We start from the raw sequence: 19,994 nt of genomic DNA, 5'->3' as shown, positions 1-19,994 counted from the left end.
TGGACAGGTCTTATTCGACCTGGAGGGATGTGGGCAGTGGGGTTCCCCAGGGCTCGGTCCTCAGGCCCGCACTATTTAACATCTTCATCAGTGATTTGGGCGAGGGGGTAGAAAGCACCCTATTCAAATTCGCAGATGACACTAAGATGTGGGGTGAAGTGAGTACGCTAGCAGGAAGGAACAGGCTGCAAGCAGATCTAGACAGGTTACAGGGGTGGGCCGATAAGAACAGGATGGGGTTCAACACTGACAAGTGCAGGGTAATGCACCTGGGGAGGAAGAACCAGCGGCATACCTACAGGTTGGGGAACTCCCTTCTCGTCAGTGTTGAGACAGAAAAGGATCTGGGAGTCATTATTGATGCCACAATGAACATGGGCCGCAAAGTGGGGACGCGGTCAGGAAGGCCAACCACACCTTGTCATGCATCCACAGATGCATCTCAAGCAGGTCCAAGGAGGTGATCCTCCCCCTCTATGCGACACTGGTCAGGCTGCAGTTAGAGTACTGCATCCAGTTCTGGGTGCCGCACTTCAGGAGGGATGTGGCCAATATGGAGAGGGTCCAAAGGAGGGCCATCCACATGATCAGGGGTCAGCAGGGCAGGCCCTACGAGGAGAGGCTGAGGGACCTGAACTTGTTCAGCCTCCAAAAGAGAAGGCTGAGAGGGGGTCTAGTGGCAGTCTACAAACTAGTCAAGGGGGACCAGCAGGCATTGGGAGAGTCCCTGTTTCCACTGAGCACTCCCGGGAGTTGCAAGAAACAACGGACACAAGCTAGCGGAGGGTAGTTTCAAGCTTGACATTAGGAGGCGCTATTTCACTGTCAGGGTGGCTAGGATCTGGAACCAACTTCCAAAAGAAGTGGTGCTGACTCCTACCCTGGGGGTCTTTAAAAAAAAGGCTGGACAAACATCTGGCCAGGGTCGTTTGACCCCAGTACTCTTTCCTGCCATGGCAGGGGGTCGGACTATATGATCTCCTCAGGTCCCTTCTGACCCTACCAGCTATGAAACTATGAAAGGGAAATGATGCTCTACAAAAGAGACAGAAAAGTTCTTTGAGGAGTGAGCTGCTATTGGAACCTGAATTTAGAGACCGAATTGCAAAACCTAAGGATCTGGAGATGGCTCAAGGAACCATATGCCCAATGTGGCTTTTATTAAACAGAAGGTGCTAATATAAAGCATGGGAACACACAGAAACACTGCATGTCAATGAGATCCAAACATTTTGGCAGCAGTTTGGCTAAATATTTCACAGTGGAGGACACCCCTGAAGAAAGCAATGTTATTGCTGCCAAAATAATTTGCACGTGCCATGCAGTTGTACATCATCACAGCTACTCATTACTTGACCATGAGGTGAAGTTGACAGCCAAAGTACTTTCAAAGTCAAAGCTAAATCAAAAGAATTAATTATAGGAACGCAGAATCTGAGAGCAGGGTGGAATATGTTTTGACAAGTCTGTTCAGTTTAACTGCTTTTGACTAATCTCAGACAATGAATTATTTTCCAAAGCAACTGTTGCTTCAAATAATGGCAACTTTAAATATTTAATCAGTTACACAATATTTTTCCGTATCCAATGTGTTGGAGAAGGTGGGGTTGGGTTTTTTTGGTTTTTTACAAAGACTGGTGAAACAAGATGAAAAAAATTGCATGATAGTGGCTTGAATATGGAAAACTTGGTGTCCTTTGCAACTGACATTGCATTAGTTAAAAATTGGTCTGTACTTTTTCCCTTGAAAGCATCCCACTCTCTATTCACCCGTAACAAACTATAATATCCATGTGGTGCATAACACAGTCAAAGGTGGAAGAGAACAAAAGAAGTATAATGAGAAGAGTCTGAAAATTAAGATTTATAATGAGTTTCCAATCTCTGCTAAGAAGGTGAAAACTCTAGTAGTGTTTTGCATCTGTGAAGAAAGAATTGAGCAGTTCTCTGTGGCATATTGTGGGAGGGTGGATGCCGCTTCTTCCAGAGACTTTTGCAGTGCTGGAAAAATCTTGAAGTATGCTTCATTTGACAAGTAATCAGGATTCTTGGAGAGGTGATATCCTTTTTAGACCAGCTAGCTAGTTGTAAAAAAAAACCAAAAAATTATTTGCAGGCTTTCAGACACACGCACACCATTCCTCAGGCATGGGAGAATACAAAGATCGTAAAATTTCTCCCAGGTGGAAATGAAAATTCATATTTCACAGGAGAGCTGAAAGTTGGTGTAAGATCTCCTTGTTGGAAAAGTTCATTTTATGTAAAATAGTCTCAGATAAAAGTAAAAGTTGTCTATTTACCTCATTTGCACCTGAGAGAAATTTGACAATCTTTGCACTCCCCTGTGCCCGAGGAAGGGTGCATGTGCCTGAAAGCTCGCAAACAGAGAAATTCTTTTGTAGCTATCTAGTTGGTCTAATAAAATATTGGCACTTGCAGGAGTCAAACATTATATGCCAGTGTCATTTTACTGGAGAAAGTGTAATGTCTGACCTCAGGCATATAGAAAGCCTGCTGAAACAATTGGCAGCAGTGGGATGGAAGGGGCCAAGGCCCCAAAATGCTGGTCATATTTTTAAAGGTTACTGTACTTATTTAATTGGAAGTGGAAAGTCTTAGAACCTGAAGAAACAATACATTTCTATTTTAACTCTCAATCAGTTTCTTACCTGTGAGTTATAATTTGGCAGGCACCTGGGTAAACTTAGTACTAGCATCAAATATGAAAAAAAAAAATTTACCCATTATTTTGTGTCATTTCAAGTTAGTATGCTGCAGAGCTAACCCCGGGAGTTCATGGTAGTTTATTTTAAAGTACTTGAGGGTCATGCAGCCTTATGAGTGACATCTTAACAGCAGTAGGCTGATATCACTGCTTCTTACCAGGCAGACTTACACAATTCCTCCTCAGCCTCAGTTGAAGAATTTCTACTCAAGTAAACACAATTTATTTTCACTTCTGGGAGGAAAGAAGATTTATACCATGAAAACTTTTTATGGAAATCCGAAAATCTATTGCTCTCATGATATTTGCTGTTCTCTGCCATCATATGCTCAGAACACAATTTCTGGATGGTTACTGGAAGTACATTAATAAGAAAAGGATAATTGCTTTGATTGTTATAATGAGTTCCAATGAAAAAAGCAAAAATAAAAAAGCAGAATATGTCTCTGTGTCATTCTTATACATCACATGATAATGCATACCAGTGAGATTGGGTACGGTTATTTATTGAAGGTTGGCTGTATGGTTTATCCTCAATCCCAAATTTTTGCCTTGAACATCTGATCACATTAGAATTTTGTGATGTGGTATTTTTGATTATTGGTATAGTGCATAACAGAACAGAGACTCTTGTTTTTTCAGTAGTACAGTACATGCCAGAGCATAGTCCTGCAGCATACCTATTATTTGGTAACTCCGGTGATTTTTCAGTCGGGATGCTGCAGCACTCTTCAGTTCCATGAGATCTCGAGTGCCACGAGGTGCCATGCAATATTAGCTGTTAGGTGTGTACACACCTTCACTGGATAAACACAGAGATTTAAAATAGACCTCCATAGTGTCTGTTTTGAGTGTCTCCATACTGTCTAAATTCTTTCCAACAGAAAATTGCTTAATTTTTTTCTGTAATTAGGAATGAGTAAGTGCTAAGAACTGGTATTTTCCAAGGGGTGCCTCAAGTCTAAAAATATTGAGAACCACTGGGCAAGACATACTACTCTGCTGTCATAGATGGAACTTCAAACAACATTTTTACAAGGAAATCTTGTCATGACTAGTCCAGAAGTGGTGGTTGCTTTTTGCCCCCATATCATCTGGCAGCTGGTTATCTAGCCCATTTAATCTATCTGAAGAATAAATATTTCAGTTACTTGATATCTCTTGGTATCTGAACATCTTGAATACATTTTGAATATTCTCAGTTTAGTGTCCAAAGATGTTTCTTCCAAATGACTCCCTTGGATTAGTTTGTCAGTGTGTAGGAGATGAAAAGAGAACGAAAAGGAATAAACACCACAGTTTTTCTATGATGTAAATTCTTTTTTTCCCCTCCATTGCTATTGATCACACATAAAGAAGGCAAGGAGCAGGACCAAAAGAATAAAGTCCACAAAGGGTTTTTGATCCTTCTTACTCTTCCACATTAAGTTTTACTGAGCCGAGGGGTTCACAGAATACAGTTATGGACCTGTGTTTACTACTGTAAAGCCCTGTGTTGATGCATATAATTTAGTTTAACATTTCACAGCATTGCTACTGTATAAATAGAACTTAATATCATGTTTTGTTGATTTGCTATAAACTACTTGTTTTGCAGACTGCAGTGATGATGTATTCCACTGTAACACAGGAAAATGTCTCAATTACACCATGGTCTGTGATGGATATGACGACTGTGGAGACCTGAGTGATGAACAAAACTGTGGTAAATGGCAGTGATATGATTTTCTACTGTAGCATAACTTGTGCAGAGTGACTGGGGTAGTTGCCCCGTATGCCGACTTGCAGGGGAAAGGGAGAGGGGTCAGCTGTCATTGCAACCCTGCAATTCTGTTGGCAGTGGCAGCAGCTATGGGATAGTTCCATTGACCCGGTGTGTGGTAGCTGCCTTGGGCACCCAGTTACATCATTATGCTTCTGTTTTTCCTAAGTATTTGATAGCATTGCCTAAACTGACAATGATTTTCCTTGCATGCATCAGAAAGTAAGTTATGGACCCGAAGAGTCCACTTTACTAAGAAAATAAAAACAGATTAAAATGTGCATGGTTTCATAACAAATTTAAAATGTTGGGATAGATAAGTCATTAATTCAATAAGTTTTCAGGGAATGGCATTTTTGCACAATATTTGTTTTATGCAAAATCAGAAGCATATTTATTGAAAAGATTTTGATCTTGCTATTCATTCTGAACTTCAAGATACGTTGATAGCTTTCTGGCTAGCTCAGCTGAACATATCTGAGGCAAAGGGAAACCTAGAGAGACTGTATATCATGGATGCCAACAAATATTAAAGCTGAATTTTTTGTTCAGGTATCAAAACAGAATTGCCCTGGTTGACGACTGTCCATTCACTGCTTCTTAAAATGCCATTCTCTGTTGACTTTCAGGATTCTGCCTATTAATGAATCTCCTCCTGCTTATAGTACTGTTAATGGGAAAACTCCAAGTGAATGTTTTTTGTCATTGAAAAACAATGGCTTTTTCCATTATTTTTTTTAAAAAAGAAAATTTTGGAAAAAAATCTTCTGACTTTGCCAGACAGAAAAAGTAAAGCAATGCTAATCTCTAAAATGCATCTTTCAAAAGTAAAAGGTTATTTTTTTAATGAACAAACTGCTTTCTAACTTCTGTTTCACTTTATCTCGCTTTTCTAAGAAAAAATGTAGACAGCAGAGAAAGTAAAGATTTTTGTACAGTCTGAAACCAAAATATTTCACAAGTATAGGAAAAAAAAAAAAAGCCTTCCTGAAATAATAATTTATTTTTCCAAACATGAAAAAAGTGATGATTTTAATCACAAAAAAAAATAAAAAAATTGGCAAACATTTTTGGAGGAAAAATACAAGTTTATTAAGAAATTTAATCTAGCTCCAAACACATCCTGTGTTCCTGACGTGCTTTATGTTGTATAAGCAACTATTATTCAAACTTTCCTTTCTGTTCTGTCTACTGGGTTTTATTATCTTGGATATTGGTTGCTGTAAATTTATCTTCTCTGGCATTGGTACTTCCTCCATAGATCTATTCAAAACATGACAAAAAGTCTCTATGACCATTATTAACTATTTACTTATTTTTTATCATCATTATTATTAATTGTTTTTATTTTTCAAGAATGAATACTAGCTATGCTAAACAATTCAATATTCATATCGATATCAACTAAACATAAAGGAATAGCTCTAATCCTGTAAACACTTAGGTCTCTGGCACATGCTATGCTTAAAATGTGATTAACCAGTTAATCAGTCACAGCTTTGTTACACAACTATATACTGGTGCAATTAATGATGTGATCAGATAAGGAACCAGCCACAAAGTTCTTACACAAAAAACGTATAATCACTTTGCGGCTCATTCCTATTATGTCATTAATTGAATGTGTGGCCAGGCTGGGGCTCCTAGGTGTGTGGGGTGCACCCCTGTGGCTGGGAACCTTGTCAGCTGATCCAGGCTCCCAGCTGTGGGATCTTACCATGTGCCTCCCTGGCTGGGAGCCCAATCAGCTGATCTGGGTTCTCAGCCACAGGAGCACATGATGGGCTCCCATGACTGTGAGCCCCATTAGCTGATGGGGCTTCAAACTGTGGGAGCTTGCTGTTTGCTGGTGTAGGGGGAACTCAGGATTGCGATCCCAGGCTCCCCCTGCTCTAGTAATGAGGTGTGATGGGATCTGATGCTGGATCCTGCAATCACACTTCTTGCCATGCACATATGGTATGGCAGGAAGTGCAATTGAGGATCCCACCTCAGATCCCCATGCAAGCCTTCGCTTGCATGTCTGCTAGAGACCTTAATATTTTACATGACTTTGCTCATATGTGTAGACTGATGACTTAAACATTTGGTGAGATTTCTCATGCGAGCAAAGTTATGCATGAGCTGTACTAGTATAGTTAACCTTTCTGCTTTGCCTGAAGAGCAAGAGGAATATCTCTGTATATCTTTATTCTGGTGTAACTGCAGCTACACCAAAGTTTGAACTGGTATAACTTTAAGTGTGGAACAGGCTTTCTTGTTTACAGGGTCTAGGCTTTACTCTGCAGCTGCTACTACTTTTTTCTGGTAAAATTCAGTGCTGCTCTTTGTGAGCTGTGTTGGCCGAATCAGTTTCTTACAGAAAAATTCTGGCCACTTCATTTTCTTTGGTGTGGTTGGTAATCATTTCTAAAAGAATGGAAGCAAATAACACTTCCTTGAATAAATAACATAATAGAGCAAGGGAAGTAAAAACTCAATTTAATAGAGATTACTTTCTAAACTTCAGGATTTTTTTTATATAAAATGTATTAATTTACTTAACCCTCTCTAAGGGTTTGACAAAAAATGGCATCACTGATGGACAAGATCTGGTAAAAGAGTCAGATAAGTCCCCTGCCTCCTGTTGGCGCTTGTTTATGAAAACCGCCCCCCAAAACGTAGAGTGTCAAAGTGTAATGATTTAGTATAGAAGGGATAGCAGTCCAGAGTAAATTGTTTTATCTTTAAGCAGTTTTATAGTGGGTGTGTGAAGAAATTTTCTTTCTATGTTAGCTGAGAAGGTTAGCTAACTGGAAAGCTGCATCCATGAGATTTTGTTTGATGGGAACTTTTGTTTGACGGAGGCAAAATTACTTTGTTTACTGACGATTACTTTGTTTGACGGGAACTTTTAGCTACTTCCATTTGAGAACCAACATTTGGTATGTCTATTCTATCTCTCAACTAATATCTTTATCTGAGTTAATAGGAAGAAGTAGAGTTTCCAGAGACAGTATTATCTCCTACTTTTTCTCACGGCAGCCCCACATTTTTCATTGTTGTTTGTATCTGTGTTCATAATCATATGTCTTATCTTTTACTTGGAACAGCTGTCTTTGATAATCCTTCCCCTTGGCTTTTTTTTTTTCTGGCAGAATTTCTGGGCATCAACATTATTTCAGCATCATGAACTATTTTCTTTGTAATATAGGTCACAGAGTCTGCCAAATCCTTGTTGGAGATTGCTAGCACTTCCAGCAGTTTTTTCATTTCCCAAAGACTGCTACAATAGTAGTTGTCAAGAAGTTGTCTCTTTCTTCAACCAACTGAGCCTCAGGGAGTCGGACAACATTTTGTTCCTTATACTACTCTTTGAGGTTCAGTTTAATCTTTTATCTGACTCATCATTTTTATTTTTTCCAGTCAATACTATAAATTGAGTCAAATGTAAAAAATTAACTAAAATATTACCAAAATAATAGCAGTTCATTGTACCATCCTGGAACCTCTGCTTAGTTTATCTACCTCATGTCATCATAAATTCTCGACAGATAATGATATACTGTGCCACTGGTAGAGAACCAGTTCTGTAGACCACTTGGAAGTTCTGTGTGGATTGCAGTTTGAATACAAATACTCTGCAATACAGATGTCTCCATGTAGAAATTACCAGTGAAAATACTTGACCTACTTTAAATTTAATTTTCAAAAATATTTTTATAAAGTATAAAAATATTTTGCTTTGTACAGAGTACAAAAATATTTCCCATTTGCTACTGTAAACTTAAATCACTGTTATAAGGGGGGAAATGTTGTTCTGTAGTACAGCAGTCACCATTAGAATCTTGTATTAGGTGACACCTTAAGTATCTAAATGTATTAGCCTTAGTTTTTGCATTGTTCAAGACATTCACTATCATACGTACAGATTCGTAAGTAAGAAATAAGTGCTGATACAATGACCTTCTGTACTGTAGCAATACTGGGGAAACTTCCCAAGTCTGTAAAAAATGACCAGTTGCTAGAACATCAAATAATTAAGCAGAAATATAGGAATTAAAGAGTTGGAGCTATTTCCCCCTATTTCTTTTTTGTTCTTATTTCTTCATTTTACTTAGACTGTGATCCAGTAACGCAACATCGATGTGGAGAGGGGAGATGTATAACAGTACAGTGGGTATGTGATGGGGACCATGACTGTGTGGACAAGTCAGATGAAGTCAACTGCTGTAAGTTAGCAATTTCTTGCATCTCCCAATAATTTTTAAAACAGTGCTAAGCTTAGAATATTAATGGAAAGACAAAAAATTGCACTTAATATGTTTTCAAGTATTTTGATTAGCAGCAAATGTCTTTGCAGGTAATATACTCTGGTAAGCACTGTTAAAAATTCTATCAAATGAACTACAGCTGCTCTGTTGTCCTTTCTTGCTGGTTCATTATCAGTATAATTCAAATACTTCAACTAAGGTAAATTGTATCTTAAATTGTCCTCATGTATGTTTATGTAGCACCTCCAATCACAGTGAGTTCCTAGCCATAATTTTGGCCTCTGTCTGCTGTGGCAACAAATGCTAAAGTTGCACATACCAAAAATACGTTAAACGAATGTGGAGGTTCCAAGCTCAATAATTAAAGTTAGGAAATGCCTATGCAATCACATAATTAAAATTACCATACTGAATATGCAGAAGGAGAGCCTGATTAAGATTGCACAGGGATCCTTAGTTCTGGCATTTCATACCTTTTGAGTACTTGACTTCATACCCATCATGTTCTTTTAACATGTTTTAGGTGTAATTTTTCTAGCTTTGAAAAAGCAACTGAAAAATACCCAAATTCTATTATGCATTGTAATAGTGACACCCAGATAGGTTACCAGCAGTCTTGGACATTTTAGGCTTACCACACAGGCCTCTGTTGAGCAAATGAAGTACCTGAGAACAGGACTAGATTGTTGTACTCTACATGGAGCAGATGAAGGGAGTGGGCCAGTGGGTTTCATGGGTACTTGCTAACAGAAGAGAAATGGTGAGGCTCGGCAACCTTGGGTTCCATTCCAGCCTTTGGAGGGACTGCAGAGAATGAGCAGAGACTCTTCTGCCTCTTTACCTCTCTCTCTCCTCTGACCTGGGAACCAGTCCTGTCTCTCTTACACTCCAGACACTTGGTCCCAATCTCAATCCCATTCTTTTTACATATTCAGTTCTTGGCACCACTCCTCCAGGCTTTTTATCTCAGGCCCAGTCTCGTTGGTCAGCAAGTCCTAGCCTCACTTCTCTGGACTTCCATTCCTACTCTCCTTCCTACTCCTTCTTTTGGACACTCTACCCTAGCTTTCGATCCTTTTCTCCTCTCCCTTCCCCACAGGTCCAGTTCTTATTCCTTTTGCATTTGAGACAGGCAACTTTGTTCTCTAGGGTACATGTGTCCAGGGTGTGTGTGTGTGAAGGAATGAGGTGGTGGTGGTGGACATGAATGCATAGGCATTCATGGATAGGCTAGATAGGCCCCCTCCTGTCCTCTCAGTTCAGGGCCTGGCAGCACCCTCATCATCCCAGAGCAGTGAAAGTTAGGCTTAGCTCTAGGCTGTCTAGTGCAGGCAGACTTTGGAAAATTTAGTTGCTAAATCAAGGAAGTCTCTTCTGAACATGCAGGAACTGCTATTTTTCAAAGATATATAACTTGGCCAAGTTTGGATGGATTTTCTTTGGGACAGCAAAAAGGAAATCCCCAATAAAATGTAGGCCAATCCCTTCTCAAATTCAAAACCTTGGTGGTACTACAGCTGTTCAAAGGAAAGGTCACTGGAATTTTTCAATATGAACAAAAAAAAAAGTATTTCCTTATCCTTGTCTAGGAAACAGTTGAGTGTTGAATTGAGCTTGAGGCAAACACATAGCATGTAAAATTTCAGCCCAAATGGGCTGAAGTTTGGCACAACTGTTCACATGTGAAAACAGAACCTTCATAATGGGAAGTTCCTGGCAACCTTGGAAGTGAGCAGTTCTAAATGTTCCACATATAGTAACTTTAAAATGATGCTTAAGAGAAATGAGACCTTTAGAAAACTAAATTGGTTGAATTGTGTTTTTGCTTCCCAAAGCATGTCACAGCCAGGGTCTCGTGGAGTGCAGAAGTGGACAGTGCATCCCCAGTGCTTTCCAGTGTGATGGAGATAATGACTGTAAGGATGGAAGCGATGAAGAGAACTGTAGTGACAGTAAGGGTATGCTGCATTTCTTTATAGTAAATTACTGGTCACAAGTGACCACACCATACTGAAAATTCATTGTTGGGATTATGGGGTGAAAACTGGATTTTCTTCACTTAGGGGATGACTTCGGGACAAGAAGTGTCCCAAATTGTCAGCAGAATTTTCTCTGGAGCACTCCTGACAAATCTATGCTACCTCTGGGGATGTGTGGGGTGGGGGAAGGAACACCAGAGCAAGCAGCACAACATTTGATTTTCTAAACAGAGTAGTACTGATATTTCAGTACACCAACCAATTATAATTTGTGGTGGGAAAGTTCTAACAGCATTTGTATCTTTACAAATTTCTGTCCTCTTTCCACTCAGGTTTCTCTTTCCAACTTTTTTATTCCTTTCCTTCCTCCCTCTATTGAATCTTCTGGCCTTTCCCATTGCCACTTATCTTCTATTCCAAGAAATAATGGGGAAAAATCCCTCCAAAAAGTGCAAGGCATTGTACTTCACTAAGAATGGTAAATGTGAGGGTATGTATATGCAGGCAATGCAGCAGCATGGATACTAGAAATAGTTTATTTGTGTTAATATAGCAGGGGCTAAAAATGAGGGCTAATCAGCACAGGCATAGACCTGTGTTAACATAGCTATACCATTTCTGGTACTCACAGCTAGCTTTGATATCTGTGCATAGCATTACATTGAACTGTGTAGCCTCAAACTTGCGTTGAACAAGTCTGTTTATTGATTTGTGTCTATTTAAAAATCTAGGGTCAAAATTTGCCCTGTTTTTACACATGTAACTCCATTCAGTTTATTTTCCTTGTTTTCCCCTTTATCTAGTATCCATTTGTGTTTGCTGTATCCTATATTGAGTCTATATTCCAGGTCCCTTGGTTCCTCTTGTTGGCACCTGTAACATGGAAGGGACCAGAAAAAGGGGAATGGGTAAACTAAAGCATATAACTCTGTTTGCAGAAGCTTTTCAGAATAGCCCTGTTGTATTCACCAAACTCAGTATTCTTCCTCTTAAATCATTCCTTCACAGTAACAGAGAACTTAGCTGACAAAATTGACACATGACACAGAACAGAATCCATGTGGGTGTCTGTCTTTCACTACTTTTTGCCTCTGTGGGACTATCAGAAATAAAATTTGTTTGTGTTAGTAAATAGACCAGATATGACTGAGATGTAAGGAGCTGATAAGGAAATAAGACCTTTATTCACATAATCAATGGTTGGACTATCTGCTAATAGCCTAAAAGTTTCCCATCCCAACATTTACTTGTGATGCCTTTAAATTATAAGATGTTCCCTGGTTTTTTTTTTATCCCTAAATATTCAGGGGGAAGAAATCTGTCTAATGTAGTAATCCAGAGCAAAGATCTTCTTTTAGAAACTCTTGTCTGTTTTTCTCACTGGAAAAGTATCTCTCTAAATTAATGTCAGGGCCTGGCCAGAGGTGGATTAATGCCTGGGTCCTGAGCCCAGGGGCCCCTGCCAATCAGGCAGCATGGTTCAGACAGGCATCCTGGCCACAGGCATCCAGGGCAGTGTGCCTCCTCTCCTCTGGCCAGGCCCAGGCTAGGGGCAGGCATGGGGCTCCCTGCAGGTAGCATTGGCTTCCTGGGGCCATCTGCTGCCAGGAGGCCCCATGGGCCACCTCGCTCCCTGCCATCTGCGGGTAGCCTGTAGCACCAGCACCACTGGGACCGATGGGATAGCCCCATCCTGCCCCACCAAGGCCAGCAGAGGCCCGGGTAGGCAGCTGGGGGTAGAGCTCGTGCCCCTCCCTCCCTCCCCCCAAAGCTGGCCCCGGCCCATCCTGCAGCACTGGGGGACTGCAACTCTGGCTGCGTGACACCTGCTGGGTGGAGGGGCAAGCTAGGGCTGGAGCTACCTTCACCTCAGCTGCCTGTCTCACCTCAGATGCCCCAAGGAGGCTGGGCAGGCCCAGCCACAGCCCCCTGGCAGATCCAAAGGATACCTGCTCTCACCTGGTGAGGGACCTCCAATTTTCTGTTTGCCCAGAGCCCCAGTAAATCTTAATGTGCCACTGGGCCTGGCAGAACTTTTTTTGTTATCAGGGCATGTATGTTGGAGATATTTTGCCAGCTCTCTACACACAGTTTAACCATCAGACAGAGTTCCAGTTCGTACATTTGAGAGCCCTGCTGCCCTACAGCTTAGAGAAGAAGTTGGATTAAAGCTGAATTCTTCCAGAGAACCCAGACTGCTTTTTGTACAAGGAGAAACAAGCTGCAGAATGTGTTCCCAGGCTTTTCCACCAGACTGATATAAGGCCTGATTCTAAGACCAAAAGGAGACCCCTGTGCTCATTTAGACTGCATATATGAAACTGTAGACTTTTTTCAAGCATGGGACCAAAGCACGTCTTTTAGGAAGGCATCTAACCTCATTTTGAAGACTCTGTGAGGTTATGAGTTTACCACCTCCCTGATGAATGGTTCCAATATTGACTTGTGTCACAGCTAATAAGTTACAGATTATTTCAAGGATGATTTGGTTTAATTTCAACTTCTAGCTGGTCTTGCCATGACTTTGTCAGTGATTTTCAAAAAGCTGCCCCTGTGTCACACATCCTTTCCATGTGTAAGTTTCCTTTCACCCTTCTGTTGGATAGACTGAATAAAAATTTAGGTATGTCACATGATTACAACAGTATAATTTTCCCTGGATTTTATTAGGTAATAAGGAGCAGATGCAACCAGTTCTGTCAAGCCAGCTGCCCACAGAAAGCATTACATTGTCTGTCCACTAGGTGACAGAAGAGGCAGTTTACTTTGTAAACAGCTACTCCAGCAGAAGCTGACAAGGGGTAAAAACAACGTTGCATTTGAGTTGGTTCTGATTGCTTCAAGTCAAAACAGAGGAGCAGCATAGTTCCATATACAGTTGGTCCCTGGAATGAATGGCAATTAACTTGAATTAGCCTAGATTGTTCCAGGAAAAAGTGTTACTGCCAGTATTTCACAACCTCTGAAAACAGAACAAAGGGCTTGGATGTTTGTAGGTTCCCAGGATAAAAGGCTTTGTTCTGGGAGAAAAACAAGGTCCAGTTTTATCCTAGGGGAGCAGAGACAACATTGGTATGCCATGGGTGCATCTACTATTAATTTGACTGAATAAACTCCTGCATAGTTTGCACTGGAGTTTGTTGCTCCCAGATGCCACATTTACATGTCTGCCTGGGACTGTAGCACATGGAGCCAGGTCAGTGCACCCCAGCTAGCAGGGGGCCCCAGGGCTCAGCCTGCCAGCCTGGGGCTGCTCTGACCCAGCTCAGTGTGCTGCAGCGGGGCTGGCTGGGGCACAAGGGTGCTTCATTGGAGGGCTAGCTGGCAAGCAACCCCCCACACTGAAGCAGCCTTGTGCTCCAGCCAGTCCCATCGGCGTCTACATGTGCATTGCAGCTGAGTAAGTAATGCTGCTGCAGGATAGTACTTGTATTGACAAGTACTATTCTATGGTGGCATTTATTAGTTTACTACAGCTTCATAGGGCTGCACTGGTAGTTCCTCACATTTTACTGTGGAGTTAACTCAGCAGTAAATGTCTCATGTAGACGTGCCCCATGTAAGTTACATGGGTACATAATTACTCCACATTTTCTAAGGAGTACTTCACTCCCAGACTGGAGTGACTTATATTGGTTATAAGGGTTTGTGCTTTCTGGCAGAGGGCAGGGTAGATATGCACTTTATAGATTTACTGAATAAGATGGAAAGAGAGCATAAGCTTTTGTGAACTCAAACTCACTTCAGCAGATGCTATGAAAGGACAATCATGGAGCAGTGTATAAAGCTGAGTAAGTGATTTTAATACAAAAGGTGGGGGAGAAAGAGGGACGAAGCAGTGCTGGGAGAGGCAAACAAGCAAATGGCGATAAATGTAAGTGGCCATTGCATAAAACACTTAAATACTCCTTGAAACAGAGACTGGGACCCAAGTCTTCCCTCTTCTAGGGTGGCTGCTTTAATCACTGGACTAGAAGGTTCCTTTCCCTTGTCCACTCAATCCTGAATTTTTTGCAAAGTGGCACAGCTTCAAGAAGAGAAGAGAATATTGCCACCCCAGGACAGAATACAGCCGCCTGGCTAGGAATTCTTCTGGGAGGGACATGTGGATCTAAATCCCCTCAGGCTAAGGATCTCACTTAGTCTAGGCAACTGCTGTAACTACTAAGTTACTGGATAAACACCACTTCCAGACATGTTTGTAAGTGACATACACAGTGGCAGCTGTGGTTTGTGCTGAACTAAATCCTGTAAGTGTGTGTTGGGCGTGCACTGAACATGTCTGTTATATTGTGCCCCTCATGGTAGCTGGGTATAAAAATGCTTAATTTAAGGGTCACAATTGGGATATTCCATATTGCCCCACCAAGACAGAGGCAGAAGCACAACCTTACCAGCAAAAGCTTAAAGTCATATGGTATTAGACAAGACTTCTGTGCATAGCACTCTTATCCTTAAGCAGATTCCACTTATAGCTCACTTTAGGTGACAAAGTCCTTTCATAGGCATGCATCCTAGAACTATTTTTTAAATGAAGCCTTCAATTATATAGCAGTAGATCCAGGAGGGGTGCACTTGCACATGCCTTTGATTCCTTGATTTTAAAACCAACTGCCTGGCAGTGGTAGCAGCATTTCTAGTCAGGCAGCACTGAGGGAGTCCATAAATGTCATGGTTCATTATAACCTACCTGATCCCTTCCCACCTCTTCATTCCACAGGTGTTAATGGGCCTCTCTTCTTTTTAATGATCTTGATGTTCTACCAATCAAGCTATCCCTTGTTCTGCAATTCTGCTCTCTTAGCTGTTCCTGGTAATGAAGCTCCTATTTCACAGCCTTGCAGATTGTTTTTAACTTATTCCAATGAAGTTATATGTATTCTTCCTTCAATCTTTAACTGAATAATACCACCCTATGCCCCTAATGGATTAGTAAAGCTTCTAGTTTATTTTTAACTGGAGAAAAATAAGAGTTGTTTTATATGTGATTATGGACCTCACCATCTGCACCCTCCTTTTCAAAATTCAAGTTCCACCTATGTTTTATAGCAATATAATGCAGAAACTTCTTCAGAAGAACAATGGTATGACCATCTTTTTGTGTATAGTTACGCTATGTGGGGCTGTAAGCAACTACAATTGTGTTGAACGTAAAACATGTTTTTATTTAAGGATGTTTTTATACAGTGCAAGGAGTCTATGCTCACCTAACAGAGGCAGTCAGGTTGGTGCTTAAAATTAAATGGGATGTTGATTTAGCTGCAAACAGAGCACACGTGAAATCAGAATAGAAATGTGAGGGAGAGCTGCCAGTACCTTGCTACTTCATCCATATACTCTATCACTGAATGTTGTCTTACCATGTTGCTGAACGAAGAAAACAGTCCCTTTCCTTACATAACTTAAGGAAATGTAATTATGGCATAAGCTGACATTACTGCTGTCATTTTTTGTGCAAGTGGAAATCCAATACAGAGGTACCTACAACTGAGTTTATAATCCTTTCCGAAGACATGTCAGAGTGTGTTTAGAGGGATTCAGAATAGTTTATGATATGATTAGAAAGAATTTGTCCTGTACAACAGATGGAGTGCTCTAAAAACTTGAGAAATGTCTCCGGCTAGGGGGTGGGAAGGAGGTGTCAAGATAATACTTTAGACCATGTTTTAATTCACAGATTTTTGATAACTTTCAAAGGTTTTCCCACCCTGTGAGTTTCCTTTTAGAATTAAGTATGCTTGTAAAATAAGACAACCAAGAAAAGTTGCATTCTATAACTGGATTGTTTTCTATAACTGTGCACCATATCATAATGTAGAACAAGAGGCAAAGATATAAAAGATATCTCTCTTTGCTTCAGTAGCTATCATGAAGCGAACTCTCAGAAGGGATGAACAGATACCAACAATCAGGCTACCTCATTGGCAAGATGCTTAACTTTTTACTGTAAAATCTTTGGGGCAAAGAGTATTTCTGTACTGTGTATGTGTCAGGTACAATGGGGCTGTGATGGCTGATAAGTGTCTATGTACATAATTCAAAATTCCCCCAAATCAAGAACAGCTAACCCAATTACTTTTGCAAGATAGCTAAAGATGTAAAACAGGGAACTTTCACTGCCAGTCCAGACCTGTGTTCTTAGGAGAAGTGTTAATGGTTTGGGGAGGAGATACTTCTCAATTAAATGTAAGGGGAAGCATAATTGACTGGCCAAAGTACTTGACAGCAGTTTTTTGATGACACACTAGCATTGGCTTTTTAATAGCTGACTCTAGACTGCTGGACTTTTTCACCAGACAATACAGGGAAATGAAGCTTCAGGCAAAACTTCTACAATTCTTTTATTAGGATGTGTTTTATTGTCCACAAATAAAAAGCAAATAATACACAATACACAATAATTCCAGTAGGCTTTTTTGCTTTGATATCCAGGAAGGGAGAAGACATTTTTTTATCCAATTTACACTTTCTTGCTTACTCACCACAAACAGTCCCAGGAGCGACTTGCGGCCTTTCTTGCTCACCAGCCAGAATACAGAATATTGGGTCGTATTTACGCATGCTCAAGGAACGGGGGTAGGGCACTTTAATAAGAGTGGCTCCAAGACCCACTCTAATTAAAGTGCCCGCAGCATCTTGTGTATTTAGTGTCCCACACTTCAAAATGTTAGCAGGGGCTCTTTAACTGAAGCTTATTCAACTAATCAAGTCTGCTCCAAGTAATTGAGGCCACTTCAACTCGTTGTAATTACATTTGTGCATTGGAGCAGCATCCCCAGATGCCTACAGGCACCCTGAATGCTTAAATTGAATGCCTTGGAGTAAGAAAAGGGAAAGAAACAGGAAGGAAATGATGACATGACATTTTTTTGGGGATCTTAAAAGCATTATCTGTATTTGCCAGTGCATACTTTGTACACTGTAATTACCAGAGGGAATAACTTTAATACTGGAAGTGTGAATGACACCTAGCAATTAGTGCTTGTTCCATTATCTGAAGGAAACTGGCAACATTTGTGACCATCTTCTCACCACTACACTATAATTTATTCACTAACTCATAACAGTTAATAAGCTTGTATTTATTTTCTTCAGGTCAAACTTCTTGTCAGGAAGGAGACCAGAGATGTACTTCCTGTCCTGATTCTTGTGGCACCTCTTCCCTCTGTGAGATGAGGAACAGCCAGACAAACTGTAGTAAGTTTGGCCTGTGCTTTACACCATTGTCCTAGAGTGCACTTCCAGTAGTTTTCCCTTTCATTGCATTTATGATGATGCACTGCAGGGTACAGAAAAGAATCTTTTCATTCATTCTTACTTGTTGCATGTCTAGCATTTAAGTTTTGAAATGGTTTTGATTAGGCCAAACCAGAAACAAATGTGTCATCCCAGTTCGTGACTAAAAATGCAACTGTACTAGCATACTCAAGGACCCTTGATTCTAAAGATTTTTTTCCCCACACATATTTTCTTTGCTCTGTTCTTAGTTTGTGGTGACTATAGCAGTGTTTTATAGTGCAGTGAAAGAGTATTAAATATATGCACAAATGAAATAACATGATCCATGTGTAAACTGCTGGCCTATTTCCCTCAACCCCAGGAGGAATGACACCATGCCTAGAGTCTAGATTGGATCTTTTTCCTCCTTGTTATTTAAGCTGATAAAGTTATTTTCCTGGCCAAAAGAGTCTGGTGGGGCCTAGAGATCCTTTTTCTAGTATTTTGTCCTCTCTTGCTCTACCCTGCTCCAGGATCTGGCAGGCATTCATTTGAGTTGTTGTCAAGACATTCACTTGTGCCACTTGTTGTGTTTTGTAATTCCTTGAGCAGTTGTTGCTGGGAGATGGTTAATCAGTCATTGGTGTGCCTAGCCATCTACCTGTGATTGTATGACTCATGAATCTGCATTGGTCCCTCACTGATAAAATACAGCTAGTCATACTGTAGTAGTAATTACATATTAGTGACTAAACAAAAGGATGAATGATGGGCTCATATAACAGTTCCTCCAGGCATAAATTAAAATAGGGTGAGTGGGGTGTGCCTGTAAGAGTCTTTTTCAGATACTGTGGGTGAGAGAAAATTTAGAAGAAAGGCTGAAAATGTGAGCCTAGCTTCTGCTCCTCCCCCCCCTGCCCCTCCCGTTAAGCCGGCATTCCCTGTCCCTCACAGACATCTCAGCATTAACTAGCAGGCCACATGCTGGCTACCTCTGAGCTGTGGCACATGGAACAGAGGCAGAATCAACAGCCAGCTGGTAGTGTCCCTCTCTTTTCTTAATGGAGTGATAAACACCGAGTTAAAGGGTGATAAACATTCCCTGCTGGGCTGTTCAGAGGGACACACACACACACACACACACACACACACACACACACACACACACACACACACACAAAATCACAGCTTATTGCCAGGGCCTGGCCACGCCCCCCTCAGCTCATCTATGTGCAAAGGAAGGGTGGGCTGCTCTAGCACACCCCCCCTCCCCCCCGCGGGCTTCTAGCCTGAGCCACTGCAGGCATTTCTGGGATGTTTGTTTGGTTACAAAACTGATTTGGCCTAGCCAGGTTAAACAAACTTGCAAAGATTTAATCAATTCAGGCTCAGGCTTTTTGAATGTTTGTCCCTAGCCTAGGTGTTTATGTGGAACCTGGACAACCTTGGAGTCAGTTAAATAGGTATTAAGGAAACTTTGGAGGAAAGCACATTCATTTTTAACCTAAACATGTAATTTTTTTCTGTAAATGAACAAAATGATGAATTACATCCTTAGCCATATAGGCTAGGGAGAGACATTACACACAAACTGGTTTAAGTGATCAGAAACTGGTTAAAACCTGTAACAGAACATAAGTTCAGTGTACATAAACCAGTTTAAAAATGGCTGAAATTGGTTTAAGATACACCTAGATTCATAGATTCATAGGTGTTAGGGTCGGAAGGGACCTCTATAGATCATCGGGTCCGACCCCCTGCATAAGCAGGAAAGAGTCCTGGGTCTAGATGACCCCAGCTAGATACTCATCTAACCTCCTCTTGAAGACCCCCAGGGTAGGGGAGAGCACCACCTCCCTTGGGAGCCCGTTCCAGACCTTGGCCACTCGAACTGTGAAGAAGTTCTTCCTAATGTCCAGTCTAAATCTGCTCTCTGCTAGCTTGTGGCATTTATTTCTTGTAACCCCCGGGGGCACCTTGGTGAATAAAACCTCACCAATTCCCTTCTGTGCCCCCGTGATGAACTTATAGGCAGCCACAAGGTCACCTCTCAACCT

At 41.0% G+C, this 19,994-nt stretch overlaps 1 protein-coding gene across 11 annotated transcripts in view; it reads left to right on the top strand.

Annotated features, from left to right (window-relative positions):
• The window catches only part of CORIN (corin, serine peptidase), a 352,509-nt gene that overhangs the window by 181,445 nt on the left and 151,070 nt on the right, over window positions 1-19,994 (top strand). For 8 of the 11 annotated variants that reach the window (XM_025198376.1, XM_025198375.1, XM_025198371.1 and 5 more), the window contains 4 exons: window positions 4,323-4,430; window positions 8,588-8,698; window positions 10,576-10,698; window positions 17,815-17,916. In XM_025198376.1, coding sequence (XP_025054161.1) covers window positions 4,323-4,430; window positions 8,588-8,698; window positions 10,576-10,698; window positions 17,815-17,916 — 444 coding nt within the window. The remainder of the gene's footprint in view (window positions 1-4,322; window positions 4,431-8,587; window positions 8,699-10,575; window positions 10,699-17,814; window positions 17,917-19,994) is intronic. The other 3 variants (XM_025198372.1, XM_025198378.1, XM_025198377.1) reach the window with 3 other exon arrangements.

Source organism: Alligator sinensis, unplaced genomic scaffold, assembly GCF_000455745.1.
Source record: "Alligator sinensis unplaced genomic scaffold, ASM45574v1 scaffold134_1, whole genome shotgun sequence".
NCBI lineage: Eukaryota > Metazoa > Chordata > Crocodylia > Alligatoridae > Alligator > Alligator sinensis.
Note: the sequence above shows the minus strand (reverse complement) of the source record. Positions and strands in the feature narration are given on the sequence as shown.